Below are 14,295 nucleotides of genomic sequence, written 5' to 3'. Positions count from 1 at the left end.
TAACAACAAACGAATAAATAAATGATGGCAGATGTTGCTGAAACGTAGTTTAACTTCAAGTGAGTTTCCTATTAATCCTTAGCCAAAAGTGCTTGCATGCTAATGTTTCTGTCAGTACAATCTCCTGCAGGAAAAGTAAATTTGTATATATCATCAATAAAACATGAACCTTAGATGAGTGCTTCCAATATGTGGAGGTTTGAGTATTGTATGTTACAAAAATAATATAACATCCCTGTAGAGATGCAGTAAAACAGTTGTTGTGAAATTTAGGCAACACTAATATGCCACTTAATAGATGATGAGAAACTTTTACACACCATTTGGACACTGTTTGATATTAAGTTTTTTATACAAAGTACTGTGAAAGTGCATACTTGTCTTGATATCAATGTATCAAAACTATAGTAATATCACTTTATTACTCTGTCGATCTAAACAGAATTAAGTTTTTCAGTTATTGGTATCATCTGTTTGTTCTTTCTGCCATATTTGTCTTTTATCTTTGTGAAGATGTCATTGATATTTTCTGGGTGTGCTTTTCCTGCCGTCTGTGGTAAATGTTTTCCAGGGGCCAGCTGCACCAGCAGTGCTGCGAAGAGTGGACACTGGTCAGTGAGGAAACCCAGGCCAAGATGGCTCGTATGGCTGCTGCCGCTGCCTGGGGATTAGGTAACTCACATGCCTCGTGTCAGCTGTGTGTACCAATCATTAATTAAATGTACTGATCTGAAAGATGATTAACAGAGACGATATAAATGGTGGTTATGTGTTGCCTGGTGTCCCTTGCATGACCAGACGTGGTTAGTGTCTAGAAACAAATCAGAACATGGAAAAACAGAGAAAATTATGACTAATGTTACAGAGCCTTATTGATCTTTGGTTTTGACTTAATAAACTCAGAGCTGGATACTTAAGTGGCACCTGGACAGCGGAATTGTTTGTGTAGATGTTTAATATAATAAAGCTTTTTGTTGTAAAGTGTGGTTCAAAGCAGCCGTGGTAGCCAGCTTGTTTAGGCTTTTCATTAGTCAATATAAGACGAAAATATTTACCAGTTATCTCCAACTTTCTGCTTCATCGTCGCTTTGTTTTTGCCTAATGTGATTAATATTTCTTTAGGACACTGGGACAGCATGGAGGAGTACACTTGTATGATCCCAAGAGACACACACGATGGTGCTTTTTATAGAGCAGTTCTAGCCTTACATCAGGACCTCTTCTCATTGGCCCAGCAGGTGTGTGACATCATTACTCAGCACTATAAAGCAATGGTCAAAATACACATGGAAAGTTTATACTTTTTGGAAACTTTCGCACATAAACATGCTTTTTGGAAACTGACCTGGTTCTTGAAACTTCTGGAATTTTACTTAGTTTTTATTTTTATTATTTTATTAGTCCTTACTGCTGTTCCAGAGGGGATTGAATTCCCTCCTCTGGTTTTGGCTTCTCATTAATAGTAATAAAAATGCACCAGGCTTGTTTGTTTTGATTTTTCCTTTTTTTTTATTACGAGGTACGTTTTTGGTGTGGAAATTTCATGTAACTGCTAAAATCCAAGCTCATCACAGAATTTAGCCTGAAACAAATCGAGGGTCTGTTATTCCTCCTGTCTGCCTTTTAACAAGGTCTGGTGGAAGTTTGGGGGGTGTTTTTCTCATTTCATGACGGTTGGGGGTTCATAGATGAGCTCATGGTCCCTGGAGCTGGATTTGTTCAAGCTGGATGCTGGTACATCCGACACACACGCTTTAACACCCGACAACAATAAACACTTGCCCGTCCAATTGCTCTGTACTCACCCTTCCAGTCTTGTTTTTACCATTAAGCCCTGGAGACCTGCTTTCTGTGCCCCCACTTCTCATCACCGCCATACTCCCCCCTCTAATTTAAAGATTCGATCCAGGTGTGGCTTATAGCTTCTGCTGAATGCAAAAAGCAGGCTTTTGACTTTCGCAGACAATGACCGACTCTCAATGAATGAGGAGGAATAAGAAGCAGATGGAGCAAGGATTAGAACGCAAATGTCAACATGAGCTCAGTCTAGTTTTCCGGATCTGGTTGGTAATCCTTGCACTAAAGTCCTTTTGATTCTGTAGGGAAGGTTTTTTTTTCAATACCTTTAAACTCCCCAACAACCAAACATGCTCTATAATTCATGGGATGTGTTTGTGTAAATTGTCTTAAGTGTCTTTAATTTAAAAGTCTTACTGTTTGATCTGAGGTGTCAGACTTGGGTCAGTAAGCAGTACCAGTATTTACAGTACATTTAGTCTTCCACTGTTTGTTTCATTTGCTGGGAGGGATTTTCAAACTAGCGTCCCGCTTTTAACTTAACATCATGTTTCTGTTTTGTTTCTCGTTCCATTCGGACAATTTGGTCCTAACCAGTCACAAACATGTCTTCATGCCACTCTGTAATGATAAAGTTACATCACAGGACCCTAAACCTAGGTAACTAAGGGCAACCTTTACGTAAGAGTTTAGAAGATTTGGTTAGTTGTTGCTTAGTGCTGCCAGAAGCCAGACACTGCATTTATCAGGAGTCGTCTGGACTGCACATTTCCAGTAAGGCCTCAGAACACTAATTCAGGAGTAAACAGGACTGTAGCTATGTGGAGAGACTATAAAGCAGCCTCATTGTCACCTTGTATCAACCAGCCTCCCCAAACCCCACCCCTTGTTATGCAGGCCTCAGGAGATGTTTTGGCATGCCATCCCTCCCTTCCATCCCTGTGAAAAACAATAATTGGTGGGAGTCAGTTTGAAACAGCTGTGTGTCCTGGCCTCAGAGAGCTTCCTCCGTTATTCTCCCTCCTTTTCCCGTCCCACTAATAATAGTTCTGAAAAACATTGGTCAAAGAAGAAATCAGCAGACTTTCAGCTGCAATATTTGTGTCCTTGTTTGTCCTTTTGCTAATCTGTCTGCCTTTTCTCTCAGTTACTGTTTTTCCACTCCTCAGGGTACTCACGGGTGATGGAATGACTCCAGTATACATGAATTAGAGAAGTGTAGTTACGACGGGAACTGTCAGAAAGCTGGAATCTTACTAATGAGTCATTAGCACACAGTCATGCACAAAAACAGGAAGACGCTAAAAAAACCTTGAGGAATGAATGCATCCTGACAGTTGGCTGATCATAATGTTTTCAGAGTTTGCAATGCTGTGTTGGCAGGAGCAAAGACCAACAGCTCCAATTATGAATTCTCATTAGTCACCCTCCACTTCCTCTTTATTCCACTTAGTGCTCAAACATTATAGGCTATTTTCTAAAGTTCATTTGACATCCAAAACTAAGGTTACATAATCTCTGCACTGTTGCTCTCAACACTTCTTTTACCTCTCCTCGTAAAACCTTTGGCCGTCAGCAGAGCATCGAACCATTTTTGCCATAAAAGAAGGGATTCTAGTTCTAGTTTCACAAATACATCACTATTGGCAGCTTTTGAGTTAGAAGGGTGTGAGCAGCGAGCTGTAACACACCTTCAATTATTTGTACAAAATCTTTTGTTTCTTGGCAAATGTTCAGAGAGAATATCCTAAAGGAGAACCGTTTCAGGGCCCGTAAAGTTGTATGTTAGTACACTTAGGGGTCATGCTAACTTGAGGAAATGCAACTAAAACAGAGCAAGAAAATTAAACTCATCATATTGAGTTTTACAAATGATAAAGAATAACGGGCTCAGAAAATCAGTTGCTTAAAATATACTTAAACCTTAAAACAAACTTAAAGAAAAATGTGTCCATTTAAATAAGTGATGATATAGTTATTTTAATTTAGGTTTGAACTTTGAACATTGTTTGTTTTGAATCTAGTGTATTGACAAAGCGAGAGACCTTCTGGATGCTGAGCTGACAGCCATGGCTGGAGAGAGCTACAGCCGAGCGTACGGGGTAAGTCTGGCTTTCAAACAATAGGAGGGGAAAAAGTGTCATGTTTTACTTAAACATACCAGTTCTCCTAGCTTTCATGTGTTGTAAGATTACAGCACAGCCACAAAGTATTTTTGAAGCAATTCTACAACATTGTAATCTCTTATATCCTTTAGATGTTGAAATGTCTGATTTTTAGTATGTTGCTGTCAGATGTTTTCTACCATTGTTTTTATGAGGACTAACTGATCCTAATATATTTAATATACATAGTGTGGTTGATCATCTTGAACCTGGCGTAAGATAGACCTCTAACAAATCCCAGATCATGAGAAATCCATCTTTTGTGGCTGAAATTACAGAAATGAGCTCAGTGTTAGCTGGATGTGCTAATTGTGTATTAGAATATTTACAAGCCTTAAACATCCTGTCACTGAGCCCAGACAGGACCTGTGCCTCATCTGGACACTATAAATGCTTTAACCCTAATAATGATGTGGATGAATGTGTGCGTTTTTGTTTCTCAGGCCATGGTGTCCTGCCAAATGCTGTCCGAACTAGAGGAAGTAATCCAATATAAGCTGGTGCCAGAGAGGAGAGACATCATCAGGGAGACATGGTGGGAGAGGCTTCAGGTAACTGCAGCACATGGACACACAGATACTTACGTGTGCAAAAGCTAATGCAATGTGAAGCAGATGTTGGAAAAGCTACTGTTACTAATGGAAAACATCCACTGCACAGGCATGTTGAGACACACACCAATATCTCAAGGTCTAAAGCTCCTGTAGTCTCCTTTTTAAAAAATAGTTCCCACGTATTGTTTTAAAATGTAAATGAGTCATGAATTATTGGATGGAATAAATGTTATCTTATCTATCTGCCTAACAAAATGTACCAGTAACATTCTAAAGGTTTTACATGATAAATTCAGCAAAACTAGTTTGATATCAGTGGTTTATTACATTTTAGTTATGTCAGTACATGTCACTTACATGTTAGCACATTCCCAAAGCATTTTTTTACAAGCTTCCAGAGAAGCTGCTACTGTATATATGTTGAGAATCTGTCTGTCTGTTTGTGGGTGTCATCGCTGTAAAACGTGAACCCGATGACACCCAACGTAGCAGGAAACTATCACATGCTGTAGATGGATTTGTGTACTTTGGCAGGTGTTCATATCTGTCTGCCTTCTTTCTGTCTGTGTGAACAGATTTGTTTTCAGTACAGTAGCACCACAACCATGAGATGTTCCATCAGGAAGGTTTATACGTATAGCTGAAATACAAATAAAATCAGAATTACATTATGAGTGAACCGAGCTATGGTTACTCATATTAGTCTGACCTTCATGTTTTTTAATGTGTGTGTGTGTATATAATTTATGACTGCCTTTCAAAGGAAATTTTATGGGGGGTTTGAATAGGGCTGCAAAGCAAGTAAATCTTCAGTCCAGACTGAAATATCAGTTTAACATAGTTTTAAAGGTAATTTCTATTATTTATGATTTGGAGCCTAAAACACTCATATAAGGGCAGCAGGTAGTGTGCAGTTAGTTATAGTTATAATTAAGTCGTGTCGTTTTATCTACCCTCTATACATTTGCCTAAAAATCCAAATTATACTGTAAGGATTATATAGCATCAGTATTTGATTTTTTTTTCTACCGTTTTGTCTGTGATGTCTACCTCTGTAGCACTTTGTTATAATATTTGGGCTAAACGAATGTTAAGTAGAAGATTAAGCAGCTAGTTAACTTTTATATTGGTTTGCCCCAAATGTCTCATTTTCTACCATGTGAACTTATGTATGGTCACATGACATTTGGTAGAATAGTAGTATTTTAAGCAGACATCCTGCCCACAACTTTTTGTTTTCTTGAGTTTAACAAATGTGCATTTTTCTTTTTGAGGCATTACCAAAGAATCTTGTTTTGTTTTTTATTTTTATTTTTTCTCCAGGGTTGTCAGCGTATTGTAGAAGATTGGCAGAGGATCCTGATGGTTCGGTTCCTGGTTATCAACCCCCACGAGGACATGAGGACTTGGTTAAAATACGCCAGCCTTTGTGGGAAGAGCGGACGCCTTGTGAGTACATCGACATATTTATCTAATGTATCCTGAAATTCTTCCAGGTAATTATCATTACATAACATTCTAGATAAATAAATTGGAGTTTTGTTTGACATGAAAATAAATTTCAGCTCTGAAGAGTTAAATGTAGTCATAAATTCCACTTCATGTAAAGTGGTTTTAAGCTGCCGCTAATGAAAGCTGCACACCACTCTGAAATCACGCTGTTTAGGAAACCTGAAACTGCACATCTACCTAATTAATGGAGTGCAAATTTTCCATTTTCAACCTCACTGTTATTCTAATCAGTTGAAGAAGTTTGCAGACAAGCTTGTTGTTTTTAAGCACACACATTTTGAGTGCCAAATCACTAAATGTGCTGGAATTGGAGAAAAGAAATGTATTATGTTTCCAGTAATTATGGGAGAAAATGTATTCTTAATGGTGAATAAAAGTCTCTATATGAACAACCTCTGTTTAACTTCTTGAAAAATAAACTTTCTTACAGTTCAGTTACTTTTCGTGAAACTTTGCTGCTCTCTTCATCCTTCTAGGCTCTGGCCCACAAGACCCTCGTTCTCCTTCTGGGCGTTGACCCCTCCAAGCAACTCGATCACCCACTGCCTACAACCCATCCACACGTCACGTACGCATACATGAAGTACATGTGGAAGAGTGCCCGCAAGGTAAGAAAATCTTCTTTGTTGTTTAGAATTAGTGTTATAAATTGTATGTTCTTAAAAATGACTGCTGTATATAATTAACAATTTGTCAATTAATCTAATTTGTTGTAGAATTGTTAGTGATATACCTACAAATAAACACAGATGTAAACCTGTAACACCCATCAGATTTATTGCAAGTTTAAACTACTTTTTGGTTTCTGTAGTTCATTTGTTTACTTTTGTTTAGCTCTTGTTGTTCTCAGTATAATATTTTTACCTCAGTACATGGTTGTCCCCACTATAAGGACTCTTTGTGATCATACTCAGGCCAGGAACTTCTTTAAGATAATCTAGGTTTAAACTAGATTTTCTAAACAATTAACATTGAGCACTGGCTTTTAAATTATTTGAATAATTCCTATAATAGTCAGTGGAGACAGTCAGGCTCGAGGGGATTTGGTCTTCTCCATGGCCAGGAAATCTGTTCCAAACCATTTCAGAACATTAATTAAAGGTGTGAGGATTCCATTATGTTACTGATTAAGTTAATAAACTTTCACAAACTGTTTGCTTCAGTTGGCAAACCTCAAGGGGAGAAAATTCTCTCACTAATGACTCGGATAACTACAAAAAACATGTTTGCAATGACATTTTTAAAGAAAAATAAAATTAAAATCTTAGTAAAAAATAAAAGTAACAATTTGTAAAAACAAAAAAAGAAAGAAACCTTGAATATTTGTCAATAAAAAAATATAAAAAATTATATTAAATTTTTTTTATTTTTGAGAAAAATTAAACACTGCAGTTATTTTTAGCTCCCGCTAGATGTGAACTAGTAGGAATTAAGCAGATAAAACTGCCTGTATTTTACTTTTTGTTTTGTCTTTGGCATTTTTTTTATTTCATTTTTAATTTGGTGACAAATTTTGACACAAGCAGAAAGTTTAGAACCAACACTAACTATACAGCCATGTTGTTGTAGAGCACACACAGTCTGGTACAGCTTTCTTTTGTTGAAATAAGCAAGTCAAGACAAACGTTCTCTGAAGTTGTCTTCATGGGAACATATGCTGCTCCAATTCTTGAAAACATCTTTCCAATGTGTAATTTTAAATCTTTGCATTTTTTCTTTAAGAAGTGGATTAGAAGAACCATTCTGCCTACAGTATTTTAAGTAAAAGTGTTATTAAATGTTCTAATTAGGGCAACAATGGGTAAAGCCAGAACCTTTATTGTAGAATAGTTATTGAAAGTTGGTATTTTTGTAGAAAAGACTGTACAACCAACGTTGGTGACCTGTGATTGCTCTGTTTGTTTCAAAGCAGTTAGAGCTGCTCTGTTCATTGCCATCTGTCTCCCAAACAAACACCCACACCTATTTACACGGAGTACATGGACCCTCTGTCTCACACACACACACACACACTCATTGCCAGGTCCTGAAAAGTGTTTGCGGTTTGAGAAAGACTGGAAGTCTCAGTAGGGGACTTAGGTAAGTGTGAGCAGAACCTCTGCGGTTGCAGAGACCAGCTGTGAGTCTCAGCTAACAAATCAAAAGGGATGTAAACATACATGTCCAGAATAAAAATGAAAAACACCCATTTGCTGTTTCCAGCGTATTCAGTATTGTAGCTTTGTTGATCAAACTGATCATACATGCCATTGCGTCAATATTTCAAGAAACAAAACATTATCCTTGTTACCCCATGTTCTTAATGTATTTGATTAGTATTCATCTTTTCCCTTATCATTAGTGTAGAAATACTAATATGACCATATAATACAATGAATATATATTTATTTAGATAAAAAACCTTTTATTATCTAGCAACATGGTTTACAAAAATGTTGTGCCAGTCAGTTTAGTCGAATCAGTTTTATCGGTTCACTGTTTATTACACTGATTTCATCAAGATGGAAACCACCACCTTAGTAACTGTCTTGTATCCCACCAGATTGATGCCTTCCAGCACATGCAGCATTTTGTTCAGGGCGTGCAACAGCAAGCCCAACACGCCATTGCTGCAGAAGACCATCAGTGCAAGCAGGAGCTTCACAAACTGATGGCCAGGTCAGTCGCTTTCTGGAAGCACAACACCAGCAGCCATTTTAACAGTTTACTCAAACCAGTTTCAGCGGAGGACATGTCACAGAGGAAAAGCATATATGTGGTAAAAGTGTGACAACTTCTTACTATCATTGTATTCCTTTGATTCATTGTGGGAAAAAAGTCTTTGAAGTCTGTTAAAACCTTTCTTGAACAATCTACAGGAAAAAAAAAAACCTTGACAGTCTAATAACATGGTTTATCATGTTGTAATGGAAAGTTTCTCAGTCCCCAAAACTATTTAGATCCTCAAAGCTTTAAAACAAGATGCTTGCACGCCCATTTTGGCTCCTCAAAATATTAAGGTTAAAAGTTAGCTGCCTTTCTGTGCCGACAGGAGGATGATTACATTTTATAAAGAACTTGTTCACATTGTGTTGTTTTTTTATGCTGGTCATGTAATTTAAAACAGGCACGAGGTGTGTCATAGGATCAGGTGAAATCCCAGGTACAGTAAATCATTCAGGAGGGTCTTATGACCATATGTGCCAACACAGTAGTGCGAACCCTCCTACCTCCTAAATCATGTGTGACTATACACAAGCAGGCAGAAAAGGCCTTTTTCATTGCTGTGTCTTCCACACAGCGACTCCGACCTCCTGAGGAATGCGTGTCAGGGAAACCACCTGTATAATGTCAGTCAGGATTCTCACACACTTTCATGGATGCAGGTCAGCTACGTGGCATGGAGCACACCTGGACCGTTGAGTTAGACTCGCACGTTCACACGTTTACACAGATAACTCCACTCTCTCCCCACAGGATCCGGGTAAATTTCACTGATGGGATTAATAACTCTGGTGTCTGCTGTCGAAACGAGCGTGTTGTTTCAACATCCCTGGACTCGCCGCTCCTCTCCTGTGTGTTCTGTGAAAGCAGAACCTGTTAACAGATTCTGGAAAGAGTTTGATATAAATGCTTTAAATCCAAACTATACTCTGGCATGGAGGAGCACTGAAAGGGAATTGTGTAATGGTTAAAGGAAATTTATTGAAGATTCTCTGCAAACGATATTCTTGCTGCTGATGGATGGATCAGCAAAATGGTGTTTGCCTTTTGTTCACTTTAGTTTATGAGCATAAATTCTACATCTTGGCCCCACAGTGCACATTTAGTTTGACTTTTGTCTGCAAGCGCCAGTGTTTGTGGGGGGTGAATAGTGCCAAGTCATCCTCGGGGATCGCACAGAGCTCATTGTGTGCTTAGGTAAATAGAAACTTGGATTGAATCATTGAAAATCTCCATATGTTCCCACAGCAGCAGATAAATTATAGCTGCCTCAGGTTGTGGCACTTCTAACTGTCCTGCTGTCCTTTGGTCAGTTTGACTCAAGGACAGCAGGAGGGTTAGGATTATTCTGCAGAAGTTTTAAGTCTTATCACATTATACAGTAGAATTTTCTCTTTTTTTAAGAAACTGAAATTGTTTTTACCCAAAGTCATACCCAACTTTTTACACAATTTGACAAAAAACAAGTCTCTAAAGTCGTCACTTCTTTTTCTTGTTCCAACAGTGCAGTTTTTTTCATGCCTACTAATGGAGTCATTGGGTTACTTTTACTGCTGTTTATGGGTTTGACCTCTGACCTCATTAACTTTCATGCTCTACAAAAGTTTAGTTTTAACTAATAAATGACCAAAAGAAGTTTTATTAATTACAGAACAGCCTATAAGCCTATCATCTATGCTGCACCATGTTATCTATAAAAAACTAAGATTTATAAATATTGTATTTTCTGTCCAACTAAATCTTATTTTGTTTCTGATTTCCGTCTGTGCAGATGTTTCTTGAAGTTGGGGGAGTGGCAGCTCAGTCTGCAGGGCATTAATGAGAGCACCATCCCCAAAGTTCTGCAGTATTACAGCAATTCCACTGAGCATGACCGCAACTGGTACAAGGTCAGTCCCTCCTTCTCACCTTTAACCTTTCACCTTTCACTTCTTTCTGCCTGCTGTTAAGTTCCAGCTGTGTCAGCAAGTGAACCCCCATGGTATTGTCTTTTAGGCAGATATATGAGTTTAGTTTGTTACTTGTTTATTTTCTTTATTAGGTAGCTTTACACGTGGCTCCTATTTAGTTTGGGGTCTTAAATAAAAACAGAGACTAACATTTTTGTTTTCTTTTTTCTTGAACATGCCTGTTTTGCACATTACGGTTGACATTGTATCTCCTACCCTCTTCGCATGCATCTTCTTTTAATTTCAAATTGTTTAATAGCTGGTTGCATAACACAGCAAACATCAAAGTCCTGATCTTCAATTACAGCTCCATGGAAGATATTTGTCCAGATGAAACCAGAAAATTACACCCTAAGCAAACGTGAAAGTTATTTCAGATCATTAACTATTAGGAATCCAGGTTCACTGAGCATTTGCCTTCTCTCTGCAGGCCTGGCATGCCTGGGCTGTGATGAATTTCGAGGCGGTGCTGCACTACAAACACCAGAACCAGGGACGAGACGAGAAAAAGAAGCTGCGACACGCCAGTGGTGCCAGTGCAAACAGTGAAGCTAGCAACAGTGACAGCGAGGTCGACAGTGCTGACCACAGTCCTGTGCCCTCACCTGGCCAGAAAAAGGTCAACGAGGTGGGCATCACAGAGAATTCACAAAGATCATTTCTTTTCTTTTGCTCTCAGTGTTTTCAGTTCATGCAAAAAAAAAAAAAATCCTAATCTGTAATTTTTAGTCACACATCAAAAGTGTCGTATTCTCTCTTTCTGCAGGACCTCTCGAAGACTTTGCTTCTGTACACTGTACCTGCTGTTCAAGGATTCTTTCGCTCCATTTCCCTATCCAGAGGAAATAATCTGCAGGATACGCTTAGGTGAGTTAAATGACTGTAACAGAAACAGGTGGTCAAACATAATCCATTTATATCCATGTCTTGCTGATAAGCTATGTGAATATAGGAGGACCTCTAGTGGCTGATTGTATAATCCATAATAATATATAGGGAGAATATTCAAGTATTCTTTTTTTGTTTTTAAACCATTCAGGGTTTTGACTTTGTGGTTTGACTACGGTCATTGGCCTGAAGTGAATGAAGCTTTGGTGGAGGGCATCAAAACCATCCAAATAGACACCTGGCTACAGGTAATGTGTGTACTCAAAAGCATTTTGAAGTGAAGTGGTGTTAGCCTTGAAGTAGAGTGGGTTTGATATCTCACTGTTAGTGAAAGGGAAAAGGTTAAGATCTGGTAGAATATAACCCACAATTTTAAAAAGAACACATTTTTTTTCCTAATAAACCGAGCACTTACTTTCGTTTTTTTCCTTTGCAGGTGATCCCTCAGCTCATAGCTCGAATTGACACCCCTCGAGCTCTGGTCGGTCGTCTCATCCACCAGCTGCTAACGGACATCGGGCGATATCATCCACAGGTATCATTACTTTTACTGTCCCGGTTTTTTATTCAACATGATAAAACAGAAACTAGACTAAACCTTGGTGCTCCTTCTGTGTTTACCTCCAGGCTTTAATCTACCCTCTGACTGTGGCGTCCAAGTCCACCACCACTGCCCGACATAATGCTGCGAACAAGATCTTGAAGAACATGTGTGAACACTGCAACACCCTGGTTCAGCAAGCTATGATGGTAGACCGATTAAATCAGTCACATTTATCAAGCCAAATAAAATGATAACTGTCTTTCATCTTAAAAATGTTGAGCTTTTATCAGTTTAACAATGTGTTTTTTTTCTATGTGTAGATGAACCAGTTGATCTAAAATTTATAATGTTTACCTGCTATTACATTCTCTTTTAATTATAAATCAAAAGAAAAGTGAGGAATAAAAGTTTCTGCGTTGGAGTTTTGTCTGAATCTAATAGTTTGAAATTTCTTCCCCAGTGATATGACGTACTGTTCTCTGTAATATAAAAACTCTATAAAAGGCTTCAGCTGAGCCCCCCGTGTTGTTTCAGGGGCTCAGGGATGTGCTGTGAAATTAATATCAGAGAGCAGGCTGACCTTTTATTTGTTGTCCTCCTCCATTCAGGTGAGTGAAGAGCTTATCCGAGTTGCTATCTTGTGGCATGAGATGTGGCACGAGGGCCTCGAGGAAGCCTCTCGTCTTTACTTTGGTGAGCGCAACGTTAAGGGCATGTTTGCTGTGCTGGAACCTCTACATGCCATGATGGAGAGGGGACCACAGACCCTCAAAGAGACCTCTTTTAATCAGGTTTGTCATCTTAGTATGAGCTTTAATTTGGTCTTTGTGAGTGCAGGGCCACAAAGGGTGACCTCCTAAGGCAATAGTTGTCAAACACTTTGTAAGAATTACCACCTCAGAAAACACAAAGCTCTTCAAGTAACACGTATTGCAGTGAACATTAAAAACTGCAGTACAGTACAAGCTGGTGTTCATATATGATATAAATGAATGAAGTTTAAATCATGCTGGTTCCAAGCATCCACTACTCTGCATTTTGGCTCTTTTTCTGCCTCACAACAACTGAATAGAAATTTAAGACAAATCAGATTTCCTTGCTGTTTTCCACCTTTTGTTGCTAGCTGGTTCTGTACAGACTTTACTGCTGTTGTTTTTCTACTTCGCAAATGAATCTTCACTGCACTTAAATTTCAAGTAGTTTTCATTAGATGCCAAGATTGTAATTTGCTTCTTGGCTAACTCTGCTTTTTACCTTTACATTACAGTTTTATGTTGGTGGTTAATTAGATTTTGTTAAGCTTGTAAATAGTTAATACCAAAGTTTGAGAACCACGGTTCTAAAGGATGTGGTTAATTATCACTTTGGGTGCAAGGTTTTTGGTACTGAGATGCAAAAGATTAACAATTAAGTCCTCATAAAAGGGTTGTTCACTGGTGTTTTATTTCATGTTGCAGGCGTATGGAAGGGATCTGATGGAGGCTCAGGACTGGTGCAGGAAGTACATGCGCTCCGGAAACGTAAAAGATCTGACTCAGGCATGGGACCTTTACTACCACGTGTTCAGACGCATCTCCAAACAGCTGCCACAGGTGGGTGAAAAAATGGCGCTGCTGCAAGTATTGTTTTTTTTAAACCTTTTTTTTAATAACATATAAGGTATAAGTGTGAAGAAGTAGACATCAAGTAAGGCCAGTAAAATGCATCTTTGCAAACTGAATCCAAGAATCCAATAAAGCAGCTCACATTTTGGAGAAATTAGAGCTGACTTCACCTTTTCTACATTCCTCTGCTCATCCCAGCGTCTCATCAGATGTGATGAGAGATTTCACGTCCTTTGATTATGTGTTGGCACACGTTGTTTCTTTTGTAAATTGACTTAAATTAGAATTTGACACTGGTTGATTTTATTTTGCCAGCATACCAATGTTAGAGGAAATAAAACACTTGAATGATTGAGAAACAAAATCATCTTTTTATTATTCTGTAACTGTAGGAAGTCATTGAGCAAGATGCCAAACGTTGTGTTGGAGGATGATGAAAAGATAGCAGAATGAATATCTAGGTCCAAGAGGAATGGCAGAACATAAGTGAAAATCATCTTGCCTTTTGTTGCCAAACCTTCTGCAGATGATTTCTGAAGTAAATCACAATACAGCAGGGTTGTATTATCTCCAACAAAA

The 14,295-nt window shown here is 38.4% G+C and overlaps 1 protein-coding gene across 1 annotated transcript in view; it reads left to right on the top strand.

Annotated features, from left to right (window-relative positions):
* Window positions 1–14,295, top strand: part of mtor (mechanistic target of rapamycin kinase) — a 63,431-nt gene that overhangs the window by 38,948 nt on the left and 10,188 nt on the right. Inside the window, exons 31-45 of the mRNA XM_017411317.3 lie at window positions 572–672; window positions 1,123–1,238; window positions 3,822–3,899; window positions 4,406–4,513; window positions 5,840–5,965; window positions 6,505–6,636; window positions 8,571–8,686; window positions 10,503–10,620; window positions 11,111–11,308; window positions 11,447–11,547; window positions 11,720–11,816; window positions 12,005–12,103; window positions 12,196–12,318; window positions 12,721–12,903; window positions 13,570–13,704. Of these exons, the coding sequence (XP_017266806.1) occupies window positions 572–672; window positions 1,123–1,238; window positions 3,822–3,899; window positions 4,406–4,513; window positions 5,840–5,965; window positions 6,505–6,636; window positions 8,571–8,686; window positions 10,503–10,620; window positions 11,111–11,308; window positions 11,447–11,547; window positions 11,720–11,816; window positions 12,005–12,103; window positions 12,196–12,318; window positions 12,721–12,903; window positions 13,570–13,704 (1,831 nt within the window). The remainder of the gene's footprint in view (window positions 1–571; window positions 673–1,122; window positions 1,239–3,821; window positions 3,900–4,405; window positions 4,514–5,839; window positions 5,966–6,504; window positions 6,637–8,570; window positions 8,687–10,502; window positions 10,621–11,110; window positions 11,309–11,446; window positions 11,548–11,719; window positions 11,817–12,004; window positions 12,104–12,195; window positions 12,319–12,720; window positions 12,904–13,569; window positions 13,705–14,295) is intronic.

Source organism: Kryptolebias marmoratus, linkage group LG8, assembly GCF_001649575.2.
Source record: "Kryptolebias marmoratus isolate JLee-2015 linkage group LG8, ASM164957v2, whole genome shotgun sequence".
In the NCBI taxonomy this organism is placed as follows: Eukaryota; Metazoa; Chordata; class Actinopteri; order Cyprinodontiformes; family Rivulidae; genus Kryptolebias; species Kryptolebias marmoratus.
The sequence above is the reverse complement of the archived record's forward strand: the minus strand, read 5'-3'. Positions and strand labels throughout refer to the sequence as shown.